At 46.1% G+C, this 25,715-nt stretch overlaps 1 protein-coding gene across 1 annotated transcript in view; it reads left to right on the forward strand.

The window, feature by feature from the left end:
• The first annotated feature begins 5,546 nt into the window (after positions 1 to 5,546).
• The window catches only part of LOC116984369, a 32,478-nt gene continuing 12,309 nt past the window's right edge, over positions 5,547 to 25,715 (forward strand). The window contains exons 1-7 of the mRNA XM_033038527.1: positions 5,547 to 5,717; positions 7,134 to 7,490; positions 12,445 to 12,765; positions 18,715 to 18,831; positions 20,421 to 20,834; positions 22,167 to 22,559; positions 23,927 to 24,238. Of these exons, the coding sequence (XP_032894418.1) occupies positions 5,642 to 5,717; positions 7,134 to 7,490; positions 12,445 to 12,765; positions 18,715 to 18,831; positions 20,421 to 20,834; positions 22,167 to 22,559; positions 23,927 to 24,238 (1,990 nt within the window). The 5' untranslated portion in view covers positions 5,547 to 5,641. The remainder of the gene's footprint in view (positions 5,718 to 7,133; positions 7,491 to 12,444; positions 12,766 to 18,714; positions 18,832 to 20,420; positions 20,835 to 22,166; positions 22,560 to 23,926; positions 24,239 to 25,715) is intronic.

The following is a 25,715-nucleotide window of genomic DNA, read 5'->3' on the forward strand; positions in this document are numbered from 1 at the left end:
TTTTTTGAAGAGGTTACTAGGGAAATTGACGAGGGTAAAGCAGTGGATGTTGTCTATATGGACTTTAGTAAGGCCTTTGACAAGGTTCCTCATGGAAGGTTGGTTAAGAAGGTTCAACTGTTGGGTATAAATGTAGGAGTAGCAAGATGGATTCAACAGTAGCTGAATGGGAGAAGTCAGAGGGTAATGGTGGATGGCTGTTTGTCGGGTTGGAGGCAGGTGACTAGTGGGGTGCCTCAGGGATCTGTGTTGGGTCCTTTGTTGATTGTCATGTACATCAATGATCTGGATGAAGGTATGGTAAATTGGATTACTAAGTATGCAGATGATACCAAGATAGGGGGTGTTGTGGATAATGAAGAGGATTTCCAAAGTCTACAGAGTGATTTAGGCCATTTGGAAGAATGGGCTGAAAGATGGCAGATGGAGTTTAATGCTGATAAATGTGAGGTGGCAGGACAAATCAAAATAGGACGTACATGGTAAATGGTAGGGAATTGAAGAATACAGTTGAACAGAGGGATCTGGGAATAACCGTGCATAGTTCCTTGAAGGTGGAATCTCATGTAGATAGGGTGGTAAAGAAAGCTTTTGGTATGCTAGCCTTTATAAATCATAGCATTGAGTATAGAAGCTGGGATGTAATGTTAAAATTGTACAAGGCATTGGTGAGACCAAATCTGGAGTATGGTGTACAATTTTGGTCGCCCAATTATAGGAAGGATGTCAACAAAATAGAGAGAGTACAGAGGAGATTTACTAGAATGTTGCCTGGGTTTCAACAACTAAGTTACAGAGAAAGGTTGAATAAGTGACTAGTGGGGTGCCTCAGGGATCTGTGTTGGGTCCTTTGTTGTTTGTCATGTACATCAATGATCTGGATGAAGGGGTGGTAAATTGGATTAGTAAGTATGCAGATGATACCAAGATAGGGGGTGTTGTGGATAATGAAGAGGATTTCCAAAGTCTACAGAGTGATTTAGGCCATTTGGAAAAATGGGCTGAAAGATGGCAGATGGAGTTTAATGCTGATAAATGTGAGGTGTTACACCTTGGCAGGACAAATCAAAATAGGACGTACATGATAAATGGTAGGGAATTGAAGAATACAGTTGAACAGAGGGATCTGGGAATAACCGTGCATAGTTCCTTAAAGGTGGAATCTCATATAGATAGGGTGGTAAAGAAAGCTTTTGGTATGCTAGCCTTTATAAATCAGAGCATTGAGTATAGAAGCTGGGATGTAATGTTAAAATTGTACAAGGCATTGGTGAGACCAAATCTGGAGTATGGTGTACAATTTTGGTCGCCCAATTATAGGAAGGATGTCAACAAAATAGAGAGAGTACAGAGGAGATTTACTAGAATGTTGCCTGGGTTTCAACAACTAAGTTACAGAGATAGGTTGAATAAGTTAGGTCTTTATTCTCTGGAGCGCAGAAGGTTAAGGGGGGACTTGATAGAGGTCTTTAAAATGATGAGAGGGATAGACAGAGTTGACGTGATCAAGCTTTTCCCTTTGAGAATAGGGAAGATTCAAACAAGAGGACATGACTTCAGAATTAAGGGACAGAAGTTTAGGGGTAACATGAGGGGGAACTTCTTTACTCAGAGAGTGGTAGCGGTGTGGAATGAGCTTCCAGTGGAAGTGGTGGCGGAAGGTTCGTTGGTATCATTTAAAAATAAATTGGATAGGCATATGGATGAGAAGGGAATGGAGGGTTATGGTATGAGTGCAGGCAGGTGGGACTAAGGGAAAAAAGTTGTTCGGCACGGACTTGTAGGGCCGAGATGGCCTGTTTCCGTGCTGTAATTGTTATAAGTTAGGTCTTTATTCTCTGGAGCGCAGAAGGTTAAGGGGGGACTTGATAGAGGTCTTTAAAATGATGAGAGGGATAGACAGAGTTGATGTGGACAAGCTTTTCCCTTTGAGAATAGGGAAGATTCAAACAAGAGGACATGACTTCAGAATTAAGGGACAGAAGTTTAGGGGTAACATGAGGGGGAACTTCTTTACTCAGAGTGGTAGCGGTGTGGAATGAGCTTCCAGTGGAAGTGGTGGAGGCAGGTTCGATGGTATCATTTAAAAATAAATTGGATAGGCATATGGATGAGAAGGGAATGGAGGGTTATGGTATGAGTGCAGGAAGGTAGGACTAAGGGAAAATAATTGTTCGGCACGGACTTGTAGGGCCGAGATGGCCTGTTTCCGTGCTGTAATTGTTATATGGTTATATGGTTATATCTGCATGAATATGGTCCTTATTTCTCTAAACCTATCCTATCCATGTACCTGTCTAAATGTTTCTGAAACATTGTGATGGTAACTGCCTAAACTACCCCCACCGGCAGCTTACTCCTTACACCCACAGGATCCTATTAAATCTTTCCCCTCTCAACTTAAACCTATGTGTAATATGAAAAAGTGACACAAAGTGCTGGAGTGACTCAACGGCTCAGGCAGCATCTCTGGAGGACATGGATAGGTGACATTTTGGGTTAGGACCCTTCTTCAGACTAATTGTAGAATCTGACTGATTCAGTCCTGATATCAGGTGCTGTCTGTGTGGAGTTTTTAGACTGAAGAAGGGTCCCGACTGAAACCTAGGGGTGGAAACAAAGCCTGGTAAGGCCCAGAACAGCATGGATATAGGAAGGGGAATTAATATGGTTAGCTTACTTAGCCCCAGTTCCCGTTCTGCAAACCTGAAACATTGCTTGCCCGTTTCCCTCTACGCTGACCCGCTGAGTTCCTCCAGTAATTTGTGTTTTGCTCAAGATTCTGGCATCTGCTTCTCCTGTCGTCCTTTAAATTTACCGTCCTCACTGAAATCGCCACATCATTACTGTGTGGCATCAAGGCATGCGGTGGGGAGGGGAGGGGAGGGAGGTGCGAAGAGATAAAGATGTGGGAGAGGGGGAGACAGGGAAGTGGAGGGGGAGAGAAAGAGAGTGACTGAGAGCTGATAGGAAAGAGTGTGGGAATGTGGGAGAGTGCAGGACACATTGCAAGAAGGGAACTGAAGGGAAGTTGTTGTGATATTTACGATTCTACTCCTTTTATGCATTGGAAGGGTTTAGGGAACCGTATAACCATTGACGTTAGGCATTGTTCTGAGCCAGTCTGTTAATGGTGCAGCCCCTCAGCTGTACACAAATCACCCCTAACCTCAGCTGTACACAAATCACCAGGGGTGCCGAAAGATTGGCAGCCCCGCCAACAGTTTGTCCATTTTTTTGTCTTTTTAAATGTTTTTAGTATGTGTTAAAAGTTTGTGTAAATGTTCTCGGGTTTGTTTTATGTGGGGGGAGGGGGTTGGGGGAAACTTTTTTTTCAGTTTCTTACCTTGCCGGAGATGCAATTTTTTTCCGGGTCGCATCTCTGGTCGCTCCGCGGCCGACCAGCGATGGAGCTGGAGGACTCCTTGGATTGATTTTGAGCCCCACAGCGGGGCATGGACTTAACATCGGAGCCGATCTTTTGCCTGGGATCGCTCCAACCGCGGGAGAGGCTAGTCGGGAGCTCCAACGACGCAGAGGCTCGACCAGCCCCGACACGGTGTTCGATCGCCCGGCGCGGGGGAGCTGACATCCCCCCGATGCAGGAGCTCATCGCCCCGTGCAGAGGGCCAAAATGCCACCAGCTACGGGAGTCAAGATCATCCCGTCAACGGAGGGCTCAAGGCCACCGACCACGGAGAGCAAAGAAGAGAGAGATTTGAACTTTTTAACACCTTCCATCACAGTAAGGAATGTAGAGGAGTCACTGTGGTGGATGTTTATGTTAAAATGTATTTTGTGTGTTCCGTTGCTTTGTACTTGTATGACTGACTTGGCAAATGAAATTCCTCGTATGATGCAAAACATACTTGGCTAATAAAGTATTATTGTGATTGTGACCTCAGCTGTACACCAATCACCCCCAAACCTCACCTTTACACCAATCACCCCCTAACCTCACCTGCAAATGCCTATCATCACCTTCCTCACCTGTATCTACCTGTCACTTGCCAAATTCAGTCCTGTGCTTACCGCTATTTCCCACCCTTTTCTGCCCCCCCCCCCCTGTCTCCATTCAGTCCAAAGAAGGGTCATGTTAGGTGCGGACACTGTGGGCCGAAGGGCCTGTTCCTCTATGGAGACACAAGGAACTGCAGATGCTGGAAACTTGAACAAAACACAGTGCTGGGGCAACTCAGCGGGTCAGTCAGCATCTGTGGAGGGAATGCACTGGTGACATTTGATTAAAGTCTGAAGAAGGGTCCAAACTCAAAATGCTGAGTTTCTCCAGCTTTTTTGTGTACCTTCGATTTTCCAGCATCTGCAGTTCCTTCTTAAACTCCCAAATCAAAATGTTGTCTCTCCATTCCCTCAACAGATGCTGCATGACGCGTTGAGTTTCCCTTGCACTTTGTGTTTTGCAGTACTGTTCTCTATTAAGAATTATATGTATTATTATAAATAAAATGTATCTTTGAAATTAAAAATCCCCTCCATAGATGATTCCTGATGCACTCCAGTACTTTGTGTTTTGCAGTACTGTTCAATTAAGAGTTTTATATACATATTTTATCATGACTAAAGTTTAATTTTGACATAAAACACATTCCCACAACAGATGCTGCCTGACCCCAGTTACCCCAGCACCCTGTTTTTTGATGATGAGGATACTTTATTCACTTGTACCCAGCTAGGTACAGTGAAAATCTTTGTTTTTGCATAAAAAGTATAGAAAAGAGTCACCACAAAGTTACAAAAAGTACTTATTCCTTGGTATTTCGCTCCCTGGAGCGAGAAGTACTAGGCTCCCCTGGAGCCCCATCCACGGCCCGGACCTGGAGCTCCATCCACGGCCCGACCTGGAGCTCCATCCACTGCCCGGACCTGGAGCTCCATCCACTGCCCGGACCTGGAGCTCCATCCACGGCCCGGACCTGGTGCTCCATCCACGGCCCGGACCTGGTGCTCCATCCACGGCCCGGACCTGGAGCTCCATCCACAGCCAGGTTGTCCGAGGCTCCGACCTCGTCCTCGGGGTTCCGATTCAACACTGAAGACTCCGACCCGGCACCGCGCCGGCGTCTCCCTACAGGGCCGGCGGCGCCCAGTTCGAGTCTGTACTCTATGTATTTATTTTATATATTTAGTTATTATAGATACAGTTTGTTTTCACAATAAAACCAATCCCCTCCACAGTTGTTGCCTGACCCACCTCGTTACTCCAGCACGTTTCCCTTTGCTGGACTGGCCTATGTGCTATTAAGCATCTTCATTTGCGGATGACACAAAGCTGGGTGGCAGAGTGTGCACCAGTGTGTGTGTGTCTGCCCGGGAGAGCTGTGTGTGTGTCTCTCTGTGTTGGACAGAACAGTGTATGTGTGAACGCGGTTGCCCATCGCCTGTGGAGCCGGGGGCGGACACAGACGAGCTCTCCCCGCCCGCCTGTCACGCCAGCGCAGCGTCAGTGTACGGGCGAAAGTGAAAGTAAAGAGTGCGGAGGTTTGGGCGGTGTCGGGGCTCAGGGCACCAGGGCGGCGGGGCTCAGGGCCACGGGTGTCGGGGTTCAGGGCACCAGGGCGGCGGGGCTCAGGGCCGCGGGTGTCGGGGCACCAGGTTGGTGTCGGGGTGAAGCGAGGCGGCCATGCCGTGCAGTGGCGACTTGTGGCCGGCCCTGTTCCCGGGACTCATCGCTGTGCTCGCCCTGCTCGGGGCCGCAGGTAAGGCGGGGCTGGGACGCTACCTCTCTCACACCCAGAGGCAAGGACGACACTGCCGCCGCATCCCGCCGCCCCCTCACCAAGGAATGCACACTCACACCAGTGTACACTCACTCCAGTGTACACTCCCACACTCACTCCAGTGTACACTCACTCCAGTGTACACTCACACTCACTCCAGTGTACACCCATTCCAGTGTACACCCGCACCAGTGTACGCTCACTCTCACACTTACGTACACTCAATCTCACACCAACATACACGCTTTCACCAATGCCCATTTACTCTCACCGATGTACACACACTCACACATATGTACACACAATCAAACACCAATGCACACTCAATCTCACACCACTGTACACTCATTTTCCCACCACTGTACACTCAATCTCACACCAACCAGTGACAAGTTGCATTGATACTAAATGTTCTCTGCACTCTTTACAGTTTATTGCCATCAATCTGAAAAAGGTGCAGAGAGGATTCAGCAGGATTTTGGCAGGGCCTGAGCTCTGGGGAGAGGTTGGGCAGGCTGGGACTATTCCTTGGAGGGCAGGAGGCTGAGGGGTGATCTTATAGAGGTGTATACTATCACGAGGGGAATAGATAAATATACACTCTTGCTCAGGGTAGGGGAATCAAGAACCACATAGGTTTAAGGTGAGGGGAGAAAGATTTAATAGGAACCTGAAGGACAATGTTTATCAACAAATGAATTAAAAATCTGGGGTAGATAAGAATGCTGGAGAAACTCAGCATCTATGGAGCGAAGGAATAGGTGACATTTTGGGTCGAGACCCTTCTTCAGATTATTGGGATTATTTTGCTAAAGTGAATATGAATTCATGATACATTTTCAAGTGCTGTATACGTAGTTTGCACGTTTTCCCTGTAACTGCGTGGGTTTTCCCCGGGTGCTCCAGTTTCCTCCCACACTCCAAAGACGTGCAGTTTCTTAGGTTAATTGGTTTCAGTAAATTTATAAATTGTCCCTAGTGTGTAGGATCATAAGAACATAAGTGATGGGAGTAGAATTAGGCCATTTGGCCCATCAAGTCTGCTCCACCATTCAGTCATGGCTGATCTATCTCCCTCCTAACCCGATTCTCCTGCCTTCTCCCCATAACCTCTGACACCCGTCCTAATCAAAAATCTACCTATCTCAGCCTTAACTATATCCACTGACTGCCTCCACAGCCTTCCGTGGCAAAGAATCCCACAGATTCACCAGGATAGTGCTTGTGTATCGCTGGTTGGCATGGACTCGATGGGCCAAAGGGGCTGTTTCCACTCTATCTCTAAACTAAATTTTCACACTGCACCACCGTGGCAAAATTCTCTAAACATTTGTTTCCTACTTTTTGTTTGGCGATTTGTTTGTAGACTGGCAACTTGTTTCTCTATGATTGCAGAAGGAGGAGATCTGGTTGTGTCAATGAATTCAAAAATGGTGGAAGTCTTTGTGAATAAAGATGCCCTTCTTGAATGCCGAGTGTCTGGTTACAAGACCAGTGAGATCAACCTTCAAAATGTGGGTGTCATCTGGTACCTTAAAACGTTGGGGGCCCCCAGGGCGGAAGTGTATAAATTCAGCGCAGGAAAGCATACACCTTACAGAAAAGATGCTGCGATTTTTGATGATGAGTTAAAGAAGGGAATTGCCTCTCTCTTCCTGCCACTTGTTCAATTTAATGAAGAAGGAGATTATACCTGCGTAGTCTTCATCAGCCCGGACCAGGGAAGCGGCAAATCTACAATGATTGTTTCAGGTAAAAACAATTAACAAATATTTCAGGCATGCACAGTGGCGCAGCGGGTAGATCTGCTATCTCACATTCCAGAGACACCGGTTCGATCCTGACCTCGTCAGTGTGGAGTTTGTACGTTCTCCCTGTAATTGGTTTGCTCCGGGTTCCTCCCACCCTCTAAACATGTGCAGGTTTGTAGGTTAATTGGCTTTGGTAAAATTATTAAATTGTCCCTACTGTGTAGGATAGTGCTAGTGTACGGGGTGATTGCTGGTCGGCATGGACTCGGTGGTCTAAAGGGCCTGTTTCCACTCCGTATCTCTAAAGCCTGAAGTCTAATGAATTTGTCCTCTGATTATATGTCTTTGATATTTTCACCCAGGGATTAAACATTCTGACAATCTACTCTTTGAAACGGATCACAAAAAATTATTCACTCAATCGTTATATATATATGTAATTGCAAGCTGTGTAGCTATACACCTGTAAACTAAAAATAAAAATACCCAACACATCTCCACCATGTGTCTACGCAACCTCCGACATTCCAGAGAAAACAATGCAAGTCTGTCCAACTTCTCCTTGTAGCTAATACCACCTAATACATCAACTTTCTACCCGGAAAGGACATAAAATGCTGGAGTAACCCATGTGTTCCGACTCGAAACATCACCTGTCCATGTTCTCCAGGGATGCTGCCTGACCCACTGTTACTCCCAACAATTCGTGTCTTTTTGTAAACCAGCCCACCTACAGTTCTTTCCATCGGCATTCTAGTTGATTGTGGGGAAAGGCTGTGGGTGGCACAGTGATAGATTTGCTGCCGTCCAGTGCCAGTGACTCAAGTTCCATCCTGACTACGGGTGCTATCTGTATGGAGTCTGTACATTTTCCCTGTCACCGTGTGGACTTCTGTAAATTGCCGCTAGTGTGTAAGATAGAATTAATGTACGGGGTGATTGATGGTCAGCGCAGACTCGATGAGCCGAAGGTGTATCTCGAACCTAAACTAAACGTTTCAATTTGTGCACTCATTACTTGATTCGGATTAGAAACATAGAAAATAGGTGCAAGAGGAGGCCATTCGGCCCTTCGAGCCAGCACTGCCATTCATTGTGATCATGGTCATCTCCTATCAATAACCCGTGCCTGCCTTCTCCCCATATCCCTTGACTCCACTAGCCCCTAGAGCTCTATCTAGCTCTCTCTTAAATCCATCCAGTGACTTGGCCTCCACTGCGGCAGGGAATTCCATAAATTCACAACTCTCTGGGTGAAAATGATTTTTCTCACCTAAGTCTTAAATTACCTCCCCTTTATTCTAAGACTGTGGCCCCTGGTTCTGGACTCGCCCAACAGTGGGAACATTTTTCCTGCATCTAGCTTGTCCAGTCCTTTTATAATTTTATATGTTTCTATAAGAACACCCCTCATCTTTCTAAACTCCATGTGAATACAAGCCTAGTCTTTTCAATCTTTCCTCATATGACAGTCCCGCCATCCCAGGGATCAATCTCGTGAACCTACGCTGCACTGCCTCAATCACAAGGATGTCCTTCCTCAAATTAGGAGACCAAAACCGTACACAATACTCCAGATGTGGTCTCACCAGAGCCCTATACAACTGCAGAATAACCTCTTTACTCCTATACTGAAATCCTCTTGTTATGAAGGCCAACATTCCATTAGCTTTCTTCACCGCCTGCTGTACCTGTAAGCCAACTTTCAGTGACCGGTGTACAAGGACACCCAGGTCTAGCTGTACCTCCCCCTTACCTAGCCTAACCCCATTGAGATAATAATCTGCCCCCTTGTTTTTGCCGCCAAAGTGGATAACCTCACATTTATCTATACTATACTGCATCTGCCACGCATCTGCCTACTCACTCAACCTGTCCAGGTCACCCTGCAACCTCCTAACATCCTCTTGACAGTTCACACTGCCACCCAGCTTTGTGTCATCTGCAAACTTGCTAGTGTTGCCCCTAATTCCCTCTTCCAAATCATTAATATATATGGTAAATAGTTGCGGCCCCAACACCGAGCCTTGCGGCACTCCACTCGCCACTGCCTGCTTTTCTGAAAAGGACCCGTTCACTCCTACTCTTTGCTTCCGGTCTGCCAACCAATTTTCTATCCATGTCAACACCCTACCCCCAATACCATGTGCTCTAATTTTAGTCACCAGTCTCCCGTGCGGGACCTTATCAAAGGCTTTCTGAAAGTCTAGATACACTACATCCACTGGCACCCCTTCATCCATTTTACTTGTCACATCCTCATAAAATTCCAGAAGATTAGTCAAGCATGATTTCCCTTTCATAAATCCATGTTGACTTGGACTAATCCTTTTACTGCTATCCAAATGCCCCATTATTACCTCTTTAATAATTGACTCCAGCATCTTTCCCACCACCGAAGTCAGGCTAACTGGTCTGTAATTCCCCATTTTCTCTCTCGCTCCTTTCTTGACAAGTGGGATAACATTAGCTATCCTCCAATCCACAGGAACTGATCCTGAATCTATTGAACATTGGAAAATGATCACCAATGCGTCCACTATTTCTAGAGCCGCCTCCCTGAGGACCCTGGGATGCAGACCATCAGGCCCAGGGGATTTATCATCCTTCAGTCCCATTCGCCTACCCAATACTATTTCTCGCCTAATGAACATTTCTTTCAGTTCCTCTACTCTCTTAGATCCTCTGTCCTCCAGTACATCTGGGAGATTGTTTGTGTCTTCCTTAGTGAAGACAGATCCGAAGTACCTATTCAACTCTTCTGCCATTTCCTTGTTGCCCATAATAATTTCACCCGTGTCTGCCTTCAAGGGACCCACATTTGACTTTGCTACTCTTTTTCCCTTAACATATCTAAAGAAGCTTTTACTGTCCTTGATATTCCTGGCCAGCTTCCCTTCAGCTTCCGGCTACTCTTTGCTGTGTTATACATATTTTCTTTTAGTTTTATTCTATCCCTAACGTCTCTTGTCAGCCATTCCCTTAGAATCCCTAACGTCTCTTGTCCTACTTCCCTTAGAATCTTTCTTCCTATTTGGAATGAAATGATCCTGCGTCTTCCGGATTATGCCCAGAAATTCCTGCCATTGCTCTTCCACCGTCATTCCTGCTAGGATCCCTTTCCAGTCTACCTTGGCTAGCTCCCCTCTCATGCCTTCATAGTCCCCTTTGTTCAACTGCATCACTGCCACTTCCGATTTAACCTTCTCCTTCTCAAATTGCAGATTAAAACTAATCATATTATGATCACTACCTCCAAGTGGTTCCTTTACCTCAAGTTCTCTTATTATATCTGGTTCATTGGACAACACCTAAATCCAGAATTGCCTTTTCTCTGGTCGGCTCGATTACAAGCTGCTCTAAGAATCCATCTCAGAAGCATTCTACAAACTCTCTTTCTTGGGGTCCTGAACCAACCTGATATTCCCAGTCTATCTGCATATTGAAATCCCCCATCACCACAGTGGCATTAACTTTGTTACATGCCAGTTTTAACTCCTGCTGCAACTTACACCCTACATCCAGGCTACTATTTGGGGGTCTGTAAATAACACCAATTAGTGTCTTCTTGCCTTTGCAATTCCTCAACTCAATCCACAGTGACTCTACCTCGTCAGTCCCTATGTCTCCCCTCGCAAGGGACTGAATTCCATCCCTCACCAGCAGAGCTACCCCCCCTCCTCTTCCCACCTGCCTGTCCTGTCTATACGATGTATAACCCTAAATATTTAGTTCCCAGCCCCAATCCTCCTGTAGCCACATCTCAGTAATCCCCACAATGTCATATCTACCAACCTCTAACTGAGCCTCGAGCTCATCTACTTTACTTCTTATACTTCGCACATTCATGTACAATACTTTTAATTCCTTATGCATCTCACCTTTCACATCGATCCCTATTACACTTGGCCATACGCTCCTATCTCTTTGTGAGCTTCCTTTCCCGTTAATTCTGGGGTAATTAACCATCCCTTTGCTCCCTTTCCCTTTAACTCCGTCCTCGACTATCCCATTTGACACCCCACCCCCCCTTATTCAGTATAAAACCACCCGTGTAGCAGTGACAAACCTGTCTGCCAGAATGCTGGTCGCCCACCTGTTAAGATGCAATCCGTCCCTTTTGTACAGTTCCCCCTTACTCCAAAACAGATCTCAGTGATCTAAGAATCTAAATCCCTGCCCCGTGGACCAGTTCCTCAGCCACACATTCAGGTCCCGTATCTCCCTGTTCCTGCTCTCGCCAGCACGAGGAACTGGAAGCAAACCGGAGATAACAACCCTGGAGGTCCTGCTTTTCAGCATTTTTCCGAGCTCTCTAAAGTCACGCTGCAGAATATTCATCCACTTCTTTCCGATATCGTTTGTGCCGACATGCACTACCACTTCCGGCTGTTCACCTTCCCCCTTGAGGATTTTCTGCACTCTGTCCGTGACATCCTGGATCCTGGCACCAGGAAGGCAGCACACCATCCTCGAATCCCGTCTGTTGCCGCAGAAACCCCTGTCTGTACCTCTCACAATGGAGTCTCCAACTACAATGGCGTTGCCTGACGTAGGCCTCTTTGGTTTTGGCTCAACAGCCCTTTTTGCTTCGCAAGCCAGTCCGCCGCTCAGTGTGATAACGTCTTCTGTCCCGACAGCTTCTAAGTGGGTGAACCTGTTCACAAGAGGCACAACACCCGGGGACTTTTGCATTCCGGATTAAAAAGATATTTTTAAATGTCGACTAATATCAAATGACTATGGGACATGCTGGCACGGGTGGGAAGATTTGGGCTGAAGGGCCTGTTTCCACACTGTATGACTATGGGACATGCTGGCTCGTGTGGGCAGATTGGGCCGAAGGGCCTGTTTCCACACTGTATGACTATGGGACATGCTGGCACGGGTGGGCAGATTGGGCTGAAGGGCCTGTTTCCACACTGTATGACTAACATTGATTATTATCTTCACAGCTAAACCACAAATGAGTTTATCCGCAACTGCGATCACAATTGAGAATGGGACGGAGAAATCGGTGAAATGTGACAGTACTGCGTTTTACCCCTTGGCCATTCAGATAAGCTGGCTCAAGAAATCAAAGAGTGGAGAACAGAAGATCCTAGACCACATTTGCACAGGAGCTCCTGTTAAAAATGAGGATGGAACCTACAATGTGTCGAGCCACATGAGGCTACGTCCAACACTCCAGGACGATGGTAACACTTATGTCTGCTTAGTGAGACATAGATCACTTGGTAAGGACACAGAGTTGACCACCCATCTGACTGTCAGAGGTAAGTTTAATTTCAGTTATAGAGGTAATGTGGAAAGAGGCCCTTCAGCCCAATGAATCCACACCGACCATAGATCGGCCAAATATGGGCAGGTTAGTCTGGAGTAGATGGGTATCTTGGACAGTATGAACAAGTTGGGTTGAAGGGCATTTGTCTGTGCGGCATGATTCTAACTGATTGAAAGATACAGCATGGAAGCAGGCCCTTCGGCCCACCAAATCCATGCCAACCATCGATCACCTGTTCACACTAGTTCTATGTTATCCCACTTTCTTATCCACTCCCTGCACACTAGGTAGACAGAAATGCTGGAGAAACTCAGCGGGTGAGGCAGCATCAATGGAGCGAAGGAATAGGTGACATTTCGGGTCGAGACCCTTCTTCAAACTGATGTGGGGGTGGGGGGGGGGGGGCGTTAAGAAGAAAGGAAGAGGCGGAGACAGTGGGCTGTGAGAGAGCTGGGAAGGGGAAGGAAGGAGGGAGAAAGCAAGGACTACCTGAAATTGGAGAAGTCAATGTTCAAAATATGAGGTGCTGCTCCTCCAATTTACGGTGGGACTCACTCTGGCCATGGAGGAGGCCCAGGACAGAAAGGTCAGATTCGGAATGGGAGGGGAAGTTGAAGTGCTGGACCACCGGGAGATCAGGTTGGTTAATGTGAACCTAGCAGAGGTGTTGGGCGAAGTGATCGCCAAGCCTGCACTTGGTCTCACCAATGTAGAGCAGTTGAAACCTAGAACTACGGATGCAATAGATGAGGTTGGAGGAGGTGCAGGTGAACCTCTGCTGCACCTGGAAAGACTGCTTAGGTCCTTGGGTGGAGTTGAGGGGGGAGGTAAAATGACAAGTGTGGCATTTCCTGCGGTTGCAAGGGAAAGTACCAGGGGAGGGGGTGGTTTGGGAGGGGAGGGTGTGGTTTGGGTGGGAAGGGACGAATTGACCAAGGAGTTACGTAGGGAGCCGTCTCTGCGGAAAGCCGAAAGAGGAGGAGATGGGAAGATACGGCCAGTGATGGGATTTCATTGGAGGTGGCGAAAATGTCAGTTGATTATCTGTTGTATGTGACGGCTGGTAGGGTGGAATTTGAGGACAAGGGGGACTCTGTCCTTGTTACGAGTGGGGGGATGGGGAGTGAGAGCGGAGCAAAGGGATATAGAGGAGACCCCGATGAGAGCCTCATCTGCAGTCGAAGAGGGGAACCCCCGTTCCCTAAAGAATGAGGACATCTCCGATGCCCTGGTTTGGAACAACTCATCCTGGGTGCAGATATGGCATAGCTGGAGGAATTGGGATAGACTCCTTACAGGAAGCAGGGTGGTAAGAAGTGTAGTCTAGATAGCCATGGTAGTCAGTGGGTTTGTAGTAGATGTCGGTCAGTAGTCTGTTACCTGCGATAGAGATAGTGAGGTCTAGAAATGGTAGGGAGATGTCGGAAATGGTCCATGTCAGTTTCAGTGCCGGATGGAAGTTAGTGGTGAAATGGATGAGTTCTGTATGGGTGCAGGAGGTACCACCAATGCAGTCGTCCATGTAGCGCAGGTAGAGTTCGGGGATAGGGCCACGGTACGCCTCAAACAAGGATTGTTCGACGTACCCGACAAAGAGGCAGGCATAGCTGGGGCCCATGCGCGTGCCCATAGCTACACCATGTATTTGGAGGAAATGGGAGGAGTCAAAGGAAAAGTTATTGAGGGTAAGGACCAGCTCAACTAGGCAGAGGAGAGTATTTGTAGATGGGGATTGGTTGGGCCAACCAAACCCCGTCTCGACTGCAGAACCAACCAATCTCCCCCGCCCCCCTGCTTCCTGTAAGGACTCGATCCCTTACACCCAATTCCTCCGTCTACGCCACATCTGCACCCAGGATGAGGTGTTCCAAACCAGGGCATTGGAGATGTCCTCATTCTTTAGGGAGAAGGGGGTTCCCCTCTTTGACTTCCCCTCTTCTTCCTTTCATTTCTTTTTTTTAGTTTTAGTACGTTAAAAAGTGTTGATTGGAGGTCTGCTCTTTTTATGTGTGGGGAGTGTGGGGGGAGGGGGAAACTGTATCTCTCAGTGCCTACCTGGTCGGAGAGGCAGCATCTCGACCCGTCCTCGCGGCCTACCATCTGGGTCTGGAGCGGCGTTTCCTGACGGGACTGGCCAGAACCACGGCTTCGGCGGCAGCACAGCGCTGGAGGGCTATCGCGGAGCGGGCGATGCCTTGCCCGGGTCGCCGCGCTGGAGCTCCGGAATGCTGAGTCCGCCGATGAAACATCGCGGAACTGCGGGACTGTGGAGCGGCCAGCCGTGGGCAGCGGCGCTGACTTTAACATCACGGAGCCTGGGATCTCTCGCTGAGATCGCCAGTGGTGGAGCTCCGTCCAGCGCGGCATGTTAGCTTCGGAAGCTGCGGTCTCTGGTAATGATGCGACCGTTCCAGGCATCCCAAGCCGCTGAGAGGGTTCTCCCGACGCCAGAGCACCATCACCTGGCGAGAAGGGCCTGAAACATCGGGCCCCGTAGCGGCGACTGCGGAGGCCTCAATAGGCCAGACTATGGGTGGACATGGGGACTGGACTTTGGGAACCATTGTGGGGGATGTTTTTATGTTTTATGTTAAATTCTCCTTAATGTTGTGTTGTATTCTTATTAATGTGCTGCAATGGCAACTTGAATTTCACTACACCAATTGGTGTATGTGACAATAAATGAAACTTTGAGATGAGGTTCTCACCGGGGTCTCCTCTATATCCCGTAGCTCAGATCTCACTCCCCACCCCCACCCCCCCCCCCCCCCACTCGTAACAAGGACAGAGTCCCCCTTGTCCTCACCTTATAACATATAACAATTACAGCACGGAAACAGGCCATCTCGGCCCTACAAGTCCGTGCCGAACAATTATTTTCCCTTAGTCCCACCTCCCCTGCACTCATACCATAACCCTCCATTCCCTTCTCATCCATATGCCTATCCAATTTATTTTTAAATGGTACCAACGAACCTGCCTCCACCACTTCCACTGGAAGCTCATTCCACACCGCTACCACTCTCTGAGTAAAGAAGTTCCACCTCATGTTACCCCTAAACTTCTGTCCCTTAATTCTGAAGTCATGTCCTCTTGTTTGAATCTTCCCTATTCTCAAAGGGAAAAGCTTGTCCACATCAACTCTGTCTATCCCTCTCATCATTTTAAAGACCTCTATCAAGTCCCCCCTTAACTTTCTGCGCTCCAGAGAATAAAGATCTAACTTATTCAACCTTTCTCTGTAACAGTTGTTGAAACCCAGGCAACATTCTAGTAAATCTCCTCTGTACTCTCTCTATTTTGTTGACATCCTTCCTATAATTGGGCGACCAAAATTGTACACCATACTCCAGATTTGGTCTCACCAATGCCTTGTACAATTTTAACATTACATCCCAGCTTCTATACTCAATGCTCTGATTTATAAAGGCTAGCATACCAAAAGCTTTCTTTACCACCCTATCTATATGAGATTCCACCTTCAAGGAACTATGCACGGTTATTCCCAGATCCCTCTGTTCAACTGCATTCTTCAATTCCCTACCATTTACCATGTACGTCCTATTTTGATTTGTCCTGCCAAGGTGTAGCACCTCACATTTATCAGCATTAAACTCCATCTGCCATCTTTCAGCCCATTCTCCAAATGACCTAAATCACTGTAGACTTTGGAAATCCTCTTCATTATCTACAACACCCCCTATCTTGGTATCATCTGCATACTTACTAATCCAATTTACCACACCTTCATCCAGATCATTGATGTACCTTCCACCCCACCAGCCGCCACATACAACAACATTTTTGCCACCTCCAACGGGATCCCACCACAGGCCAAATCTTCCCATCTCCTCCCCTTTCAGCTTTCCGTAGAGACGGCTCCCTCCGTAACTCCCTGGTCAATTTGTCCCTTCCCACCCAAACTACCCGCTCCCCTGGTACTTTCCCTTGCAACCGCAGGAAATGCCACACTTGTCACTTTACCTCCCCCCGCGACTCCACCCAAGGACCTAAGCAGTCTTTCCAGGTGAGGCAGAGGTTCACCTGCACCTCCTCCAACCTCATCTATTGCATCCGCTGCTCTAGGTGTCAACTGCTCTTCATCGGTGAGACCAAGCGCAAGTTTGGCGATCACTTCGCCCAACATCTCCGCTTGGTTCGTATTAACCAACCTGATCTCCCGGTGGCTCAGCACTTCATCTTCCCCTCCCATTCCGAATGCGACCTTTCTGTCCTGAGCCTCCTCCATGGCCAGTATGAGTCCTACCGCAAATTGGAGGAGCAGCACCTCACATTTCGCTTGGGTAGTTTACACCCCAGCGATATGAACATTAACTTCTCCAATTTAGGTAGTCCTTGCTTTCTCTCCCCTTCCCCTCCCCTTCCCAGCTCTCCCACAGCCTACTTACTGTCTCCACCTCTTCCTTTCTTTTTCCTGCCCCCCCCATCAGTCTGAAGAAAGGTCTCGACCCGAAACGTCACTTATTCCTTCGCTCCATCGATGCTGCCTCGCCTGCTGAGTTTCTCCAGCATTTTGGTCTTCCTTCGATTTATCCTGCATCTACAGTTCTTTCTTAAACAACCCTGCACACTAGGAGGCATTTATTTATGTAAACCAACATCTGCAGCAAGGAATCTGGCCAAACTTGCCTATGCCGATCAAGATGCCCCATCTAAGCTAGTCCCACCTGCCCGCGTTTGGTCCATGTCCCTCTCAACCTTTCTTATCCATGTATCTGTCCAAGTGTCTTTTAAATGTAGTTATTGCACCTGCCTCAACTACCTCTTCTGGCAGCTCGTTCCATATACACCTGTGTGGGAAAAAGTTGTCCCTCAGGTTCCCTTTAAATCTTTCCCTTACTTATGTCCCCTGATTTTGTAATCCTATGGTATTAACCTGAAATTCAAAGCTCCTCTACTGGTATACTGGGTCAGGCTACATCTCTCGAAAACATGGATAGGTGACATTTCAAATCGGGACTCTTCAGGTCTTGCATTTTAATGCGAGCCGTTTGGAGCACAAAATCTAGACGTTTGGAACAAAAATGAATTGTGCCGGGCATTCAGTCTCAATAGAGACCAGACACACCAAGTTGTGAAGCAGCGTTACAAAGCAAATTCATCAAATACATTTGAGATTGTTATCTGAAGCAAAATATCCCGGATCCAATAGGGAATACTAGTTTCGCTTAGTTTAGAGATACAGCGTGGAAACCGACCCTTCGACCCTCTGAGTCCATGTCAACCATGTACATTAGTTCTCTGTTAGACAAAACTCAGCGGGTGAGGTGGCATCTATGGAGTGAAGGAAATAGGCAACATTTCGGGCCAAAACCCTTCTTCAGACTGATGTGAGGGGAGGGGGGAGGGGGGGGGGGAAGAAGGGGAAGAAGAAAGGAAGAGGTGGAGCCAGTGGGCAGAGGGAGAGCTGAGAAGGGGAGGAAAAAGTAAAGACTACCTGAAAGCAGAGAAGTTAATGTTCATACCGCTGGGGTGCAAACTTCCCAGGCGAAATATGAGGTGCTGCTCATCCAACTTACGATGGTCCTCACTCTGGCCATGGAGGAGGCCGTTCTCTATTATCCCAGTTTTGCATCCTGCACACAAGCGAGAATTTACAGAATCTAAGTAACTCACAATCCCCCACGACTTTGGCGTGTGGGAGGAAACCGAATCACCCGGAGGAAACTCACGAGGTCACAGGGACAACGTACATACTCCGCACAATTAGCACCCGGAGTCAGGATCGAACCCAGGTTTAGATTACTTGATTGTCATTTGTACTGAGGTACATTGAAAAGCTTTTCTTTGTCTCTGGCACTGTGAGGCAGCAACTCTACTGCTGTGCTACTATGCTGCCTATGTCGTTGTTTTGGAAATAGTCTTGTGTAATGAATATAGGTTTTTTTGCTAATTGTTATTAAAACTTTTTTTCTTACAGAGCCAGAAGTCGTTGTGCCAGGGGGAATAATAACAGGCTGTGTTATTGGTAGTATACTGCTGTGTTCCTTGATCATGATCGGAGGATTTTTAATGTATCTAAAGATTTTTAGAAAAGGTAAAGTTTCCTTCCCTGAACATTCAAAACCGTTTTGCCTAAGATCGTTTTCTGTGTTTGATATGGTATGGTATAGAATGCTTGCCTCCATCAGACACGACATTGAGTATAAGAGGCAGGAAGTCATGTTGCAGCTTTATAGGACTTTAGTTAGGCCATATTTGTAGTAGTGCATGCAGTTATGCTCGCTACTTTACAGGAAGGATGTGGAGGCATGGGGAGAGGTTTACCACAATGCTGCCTGGGTTAGAGGGTATTAAATACGGGAAAGATTGGATAAACTTGAGTGGTGAATCTCTGGAACTCTGCCACAGAAGGTAGTTGAGGCCAGTTCTTTGGCTATATTTAAGAGGGAGTTAGATGTGGCCCTTGTGGCTAAAGGGATCGGGGTATGGAGAGAAGGCAGGTACAGGATACTGAGTTGGATGATCAGCCATGATCATATTGAATGGCGGTGCAGACTCGAAGGGCCGAATGGCCTACTCCTGCACCTATTTTCTATGTTTCTAAACTTTGATTATTTTCTCTAGAGTGAGGAAAAGGCTGAGGAAAGATCTGATAGAAATTGTCAAATTATGCGAAGCATAGATAATCAGAATCTTATCCCTGGGGTGGAAATGTCAAAGACCAGAGGGCATAACTTTAAGATGAGAGGCAAAGTTTTATGGAGATATGGACGACAATTTTTTTTACACAGAGGTGTGTTGGGGGTTGCCTGGAACATGCTGCCAGGGGGTGGTTGTGGAGGCAGAGCAGATTAATTTACGTTCGGCATGAGCATTGTGGGCTGAAGGGCCTGTTCCTGTGCTGTACTCTGTTCAATGTTCTATATTTCATGCATTTATTCACTCGTCTGAATGTGAACTGTCAGATAATTTTAGCTGATCTCCTGGAAAACATTAGTTAGATAGATAGAGTGGACGTGGAGAGGATGGTTCCAGTAGTGGGAGAGTCTAGGACCAGAGGCCACAGCCTCAGAGTAAAAGGACGTTCCTTTAGAATGGAGATGAGGAAGAATTTCCTTAGCCAGAGGGGGATGAATCTGTGGAATTAATTGCCACAGGCAATTGTGGAGGCCAAATCATTGGGTATTTCTAAAGCCAAATAAATTGATAGGTTTTCAAGAATTGATAGGTTTGTGATTCCTTTCTAAAGGTAGGTACGTCCTTTTATTCTGAGGCTGTTCCCTCTGGTCCTAGACTCTCCCACTTGTGGAAGCATCCTCTCCACATCCATTCATTTCTATTAACGTCTAACTTTCATCGGCTGATCTTTCTTTGTTCTTGAGGTACACCAGCATTTCTCACCTCTGCATTTCCAGTTCTTTTGTCCTTGCATCCTGATTTCGATTCATTTTTTCATATCCTTGGCTTTATTTTTGTCTCTGATCTACTTACTGATTCTCATGTTATTTATAAATGTGGAGATACCAAAAATGTAATGAGATATTGAGCCAGGTGTTCTTACATCCATATTTATTACAGTGGATGTTTTATGTAGATGAATGATGAATTTGTTCTGATACTTTTAAAGTGACATAAACCTCTTCCAAAAGAAGAATAACATCAAAATGTATTTATTTTTTCTAGTACCTCCTAAAGTGTCTGAAATCGACAAACCACCACACATTATACATTTGGAAGAAACTGTTCTGACTTGTCATATATTAGGATATAAGCCTGCAAACATTTCGCTTTGTTGTTTTCTACAAAGAGAGGGGGGAAATAAAAGTGAGATTTTCCAATGGAGCTCTGCACCTGGCCACTCGCAAGCACCTGAAGCTATTGACCAGCAAAGACTTATTTGCAACGGCGACTCTGCAAAGGAGTCTTTCCGCATTGAGATGACAGCTGTTACACATGATGGCCGCCCCAGTGCAAAATGCAAAATTATATTCATCCCTGATATTGATAAAGATGACGGAACTGTCCTCTTTCTTCACGTTTTACATAGCACTCTTGGAAAGCCTATTATTAAATCCATCCAATTGAAAGTTGAAGGAAGTAAGTATACAGTGTGGCACACGGTGCAGCAGGTAGAGCTGCTGCCTCACAGGGACAGAGGCTCGGAGATTGACCCGGGGTGTTGTCTGTGTGGAGTTTGCACGTTCTCCTTGTGACTGCTGGGTTTTCTCCCGGTGCTCCGGTTTCATCCCATATTCCAAAGATGTGCGGGTTTGTAGGTTAATTGGCCTCTGTAAATTGCCCCTAGTGTTAAGAGAGTGGTTGAAAAAGTGGGATAACATAGAACTAGTGTGAACAGGTGATCGATGGTTGCTGTGGGTTTTTTTAATTGAAGGGTCTGTTTGCATGCTGTGTTTCTAAAGTAGACTAAATGATGTCAAGAAAACAATGATCTTTATTTGTTTATAAAAGCGTCTTACTAAATCAATATCTCAGGTAAAATGTAGTTTAGCTTAGAGAGACAGCATGGAAACAGGCGCTTCTACCCACCAAGTCCACACCAACCATCGATCACCTGTTCCATATTATTCCACTTCCTCACCTATTCACTACACGCTGAGGGCATTAACCTACAAACCCACACGTCTTTGGGATGTGGGAGGAAACTCCCACATATAGGGAGAATGTGCAAACTCCACACAGACAGCACCGGAGGTCAGGATCGAACCTGGATGTCCGGCTCTATGAGACAGCAGCTCTACCAGCTACGCCACTGTTCCGCCCAAAATTACTCTGTTTTAAATATATACTTTTAAGTTAGCCGTCCTTTCTGTAATTATATCTCACGAATAATCCGAAATACTATGCAGTAAATCTTACTAGTGTGTGTGGGTCTGTTAAAATGGCTGGATTGCAGTTACATCTCAACTGGATTTGAGTATAGGAACAGGGAGGTTCTACTGCAGTTGTACAGGGTCTTGGTGATACCACACCTGGAGTATTGCGTACAGTTTTGGTCTCCAAATCTGAGGAAAGGCATTCTTGCCATAGAGGGAGTACAGAGAAGGTTCACCAGACTGATTCCTGGGATGTCAGGACTTTCATATATCTTTGGAATTCTCTGCCACAGAAGGTAGTTGAGGCCAGTTCATTGGCTATATTTAAGAGGGAGTTAGATGTGGCCCTTGTGGCTAAAGGGATCAAGGAGTGTGGAGAGAAGGCAGGTACGGGATACTGAGTTGGATGATCAGCCATGATCATATTGAATGGCGGTGCAGGCTCAAAGGGCCGAATGGCCTACTCCTGCACCTATTTTCTATGTTTCTATGTAACTGCACTAGACAAAATAAACTCAGCAAGTTTTATACAATGCACTGTCAATTCTAAAACCATGAAATCTTCTCTCCTTTTTCCTTTCTCAAATAAAAACAGTTGCACCAAAGATGACTAATATTCTTGCTCCGCCTCACATTATTCATGAAGAGATGATTGCTCTGTCTTGTCCTATTGACGGATTTAAGCCAAGACCACTGGCCATCACCTGGTACCAAAAACCCAACAAAGCAAAAGAGAACATGGGATTGAAAGAAATTGTGAGAACTGTGTTTGGAAGCGAAGATGTTATTGCTGCTGGGGAAAAGGATCTGCCTAAATATTCCCACTCTCTAAATGAGTTGACCAATGAAGACAATACTTATAGTGTCACCAGTTTCCTAAAATTTACACCGACGATTCTCGCAGACCATGAAACAGTGTATGTTTGTGAAGTTGAACATCCAGCTACGGCTTCAAACACACAACATCAGGTCAAACTTGACGTAAAAGGTACAGTCAGAATTTCTCTATTCCTATTATGGATTGTAAGATACAATAGGAGCAGGCTCTTCCCCTCAGCACGTACTCCTGCAGTCTGGAATGTGCCAGTGGCCATGTGCTGGGAGACCAACAAGTTTCGGGCAGACCAAAGAATGTATTTTACCAAATCTATATGCAGGTTAGACCAGGCATCAGGATGATAATTCAGGTGAATGTGCTACCAATGTCCACTCTGGCTTAATATCAACACTTTTTAATTACCCTTTCAAAGTAGGTGGTATCGTGGACAGTGAAGATGATTATCAAAAATCACATTTGGCTTTTGATCATCTGTGCAAGTGGGCTATGGAATAGCCAATGGAGTTTAATGCAGATCAATACAGTTTGTATGTTCTCCTTGTGACTGTGGGTTTTCTCTGGGTGCTCTGGCCTCCCACACTTCAAAGACCTACAGATGTGTAGGTTAGTTGGCTTTTGTAAATTGTAAATTGCCCCGTGTGTAGGATTGTGGTAGAGTATGGGGCGATCGATGGTCGGCATGGACTCGGTTGGCTGAAGAGCCGGTTTCACTCTGTATCTCCAAAGTCTAAAGTGCCAGGTGCTGCATATTTGGTAAATCAAACCAAGGCAGAACCTTACAATGAATGGTAGGACCCTGGGAAATGTTGTAGAACAGAGGGACCTAGGAGTGCAGGTGCGTTGTTCCCTGAAAGTGGTGTCGAAGGTAGATAGGGTGATAAAGAAGGATTTTGGTACATTGGCCTTCATTTGTCATGGTATTGAGGATAGAAGTTGAGATGTTATGTTACAGTTGTACATGATGTTGGCGAGGCAACATTTAGTTGTTCAGTTTTGGTCACCCTGCTATAGGAAGGATGTCACTAAGCTTCAAGGAGTGAAGAGAAGATTTATGTGGATGTTGCTGTGACTTGAGGGCCTGAGCAAGAGGGAGAGTTTGAGCAGGTTAGAACATTTTTTTGGAGGGCAGGTTGGCTGATCTTATAGAGGCGTCTTTTACACAGGATAGGGGGATCAACAAACCGGATGGCATAAGTTTAAAGTGAAAGGGGCAAGATTTAGTAGAAATCTGAGGGGAAACGTTTTCAATCAGAAGGTATTGGGTGTGTGGAAAGAGTGCCAGAGGAGGTAGTTGAGACAGGTACTATAACACATTTCAAAGACTTGAACAGATACATGGATAGGAAAGGTTTAAAGGGATACAAGCCAAATGTCTATAAATGGGATGAGCTGAGATGGGGCATCTTGGTTGTGGACAAGCTTGACTGAAGGGCCTATTTCCGTGTTATATGACTCGAACAAAAATCCCTGCAGAATGTCTGAACCTTTCACAACTTTTTCCTTCCCTTTCTCTTCAGCAATCCCAGAATGTGAAGACATTAAGTTGGCGCCGGAAATTCCAATTGCAGAAGAATTTGCTGTTTCAGCCTGCAGGATACATTCCTTCTTCCCAAAGAACATTACAGTTACTTGGAAAATGGATAACAAACTAATGCAGGAAACTAAAGCTGAAACTGAACCCACCTTGGGCTCCGATGGTCGTTATAGCTTCACAGATCATCTGAAGTTCATCCCTGCGAGAGAAGACCTTGGAAAGATATTAACCTGCAAATTCCAGCATGAAAGTATCATCGGCACAAAAAGAACTGACCGTAAATTGGATAAACTGAGTAAGGGAATGTTTTATTTCTTTTTTATTTTGAAAGATTGAATATCGGAGTCCATTGTTGTTCATATACCTAGAGTGATAGAGCATGGAAACAGGCCCTTCGGCCCAACTTTCCCACACCAGCCAACATGTCCCAGCTACACTAGTCCACCCCTGCTTGCGTTTGGTCCATATCCCTCCAAACCTGTCCTAACCATGTACCTGTTTAACTGTTTCTTAAACATTGGGATAGTCCCAGCCTCGACTACCTCCTCTGGCAGCTCGTTCCACACACCCACCACCCTTTGTGTGAAAACGTAACCCCTCAGATTCCTATTAAATCTTTTCCCCTTCACCTTCAACCTATGTCCTCTGGTCCTCGATTCACCTAATCTAGGCAAGAGACTCTGTGCATCTACCTGATCTATTCCTCTCATAATTTTATACACCTCTATAAAATCACCCCTTCACCGCCCCTGCACTTCAAGGTCCAAGTTATATAAAGGAGGATATATAGGAGGATAGTCAAATAAGAATATAAAGGAGGATAGTAAAAGCTTCTTTAGGTATGTGAAGAGGAAAAAATTAGTTAAGACCAAAGTTGGACCCTTGAAGACTGAAAAAGGTGAATTTATTATGGGGAACAAGGAAATGGCAGATGAGTTGAACAGGTACTTTGGATCCGTCTTCACTAAGGAGGACACAAACAATCTTCCTGATATAGTAGTGGCCAGAGGATCTGGGGTGACGGAGGAACTGAAGGAAATCCCATTAGGCAGGAAATGGTGTTGGGTAGACTGATGGGACTGAAGGCTGATAAATCCCCAGGGCCTGATGGTCTGCATCCCAGGGTACTTAAGGGAGTGGCTCTACAAATCGTGGATGCATGGTGATAATTTTCCAATGTTCTATAGACTCAGGATCAGTTCCTGTGGATTGGAGGGTAGCTAATGTTATCCCACTTTTTAAGAAAGGAGGGAGAGAGAAAACAGGGAATTATAGACCAGTTAGACTGAGATCGGTGGTGGGGAAGATGCTGGAGTCAATTATAAAAAATGAAATAGCGGCACATTTGGATAGCAGTAACAGAATCGGTCTGAGTCAGCATGGATTTACAAATGCTTGACTAATGTTCTGGAATTTTTTGAGGATGTAACTTGGAAAATGGACAAGGAGTCAGTGGATGTAGTGTACCTGGACTTTCAGAAAGCATTTGATAAGGTCCCACATAGGAGATTAGTGGGTAAAATTAGGGCACATGGTATTGGGGGTAGAGTGCTGACATGGATAGAAAATTGGTTGGCAGAGAGGAAACAAAGAGTAGGGATTAACGGGTCTCTTTCAGAATGGCAGGCAGTGACTAGTGGAGTACCGCAAGGTTCAGTGCTGAGATCGCAGCTATTTACAATTTACATCAATTATTTAGATGAAGGGATTCAAAGTAACATTAGCAAATTTGCAGATGACCCAAAGCTGGGTGGCAGTGTGAACTGTGAATA

The sequence above is a fragment of the Amblyraja radiata genome, chromosome 20 (assembly GCF_010909765.2).
Source record: "Amblyraja radiata isolate CabotCenter1 chromosome 20, sAmbRad1.1.pri, whole genome shotgun sequence".
Classification (NCBI taxonomy): domain Eukaryota; kingdom Metazoa; phylum Chordata; class Chondrichthyes; order Rajiformes; family Rajidae; genus Amblyraja; species Amblyraja radiata.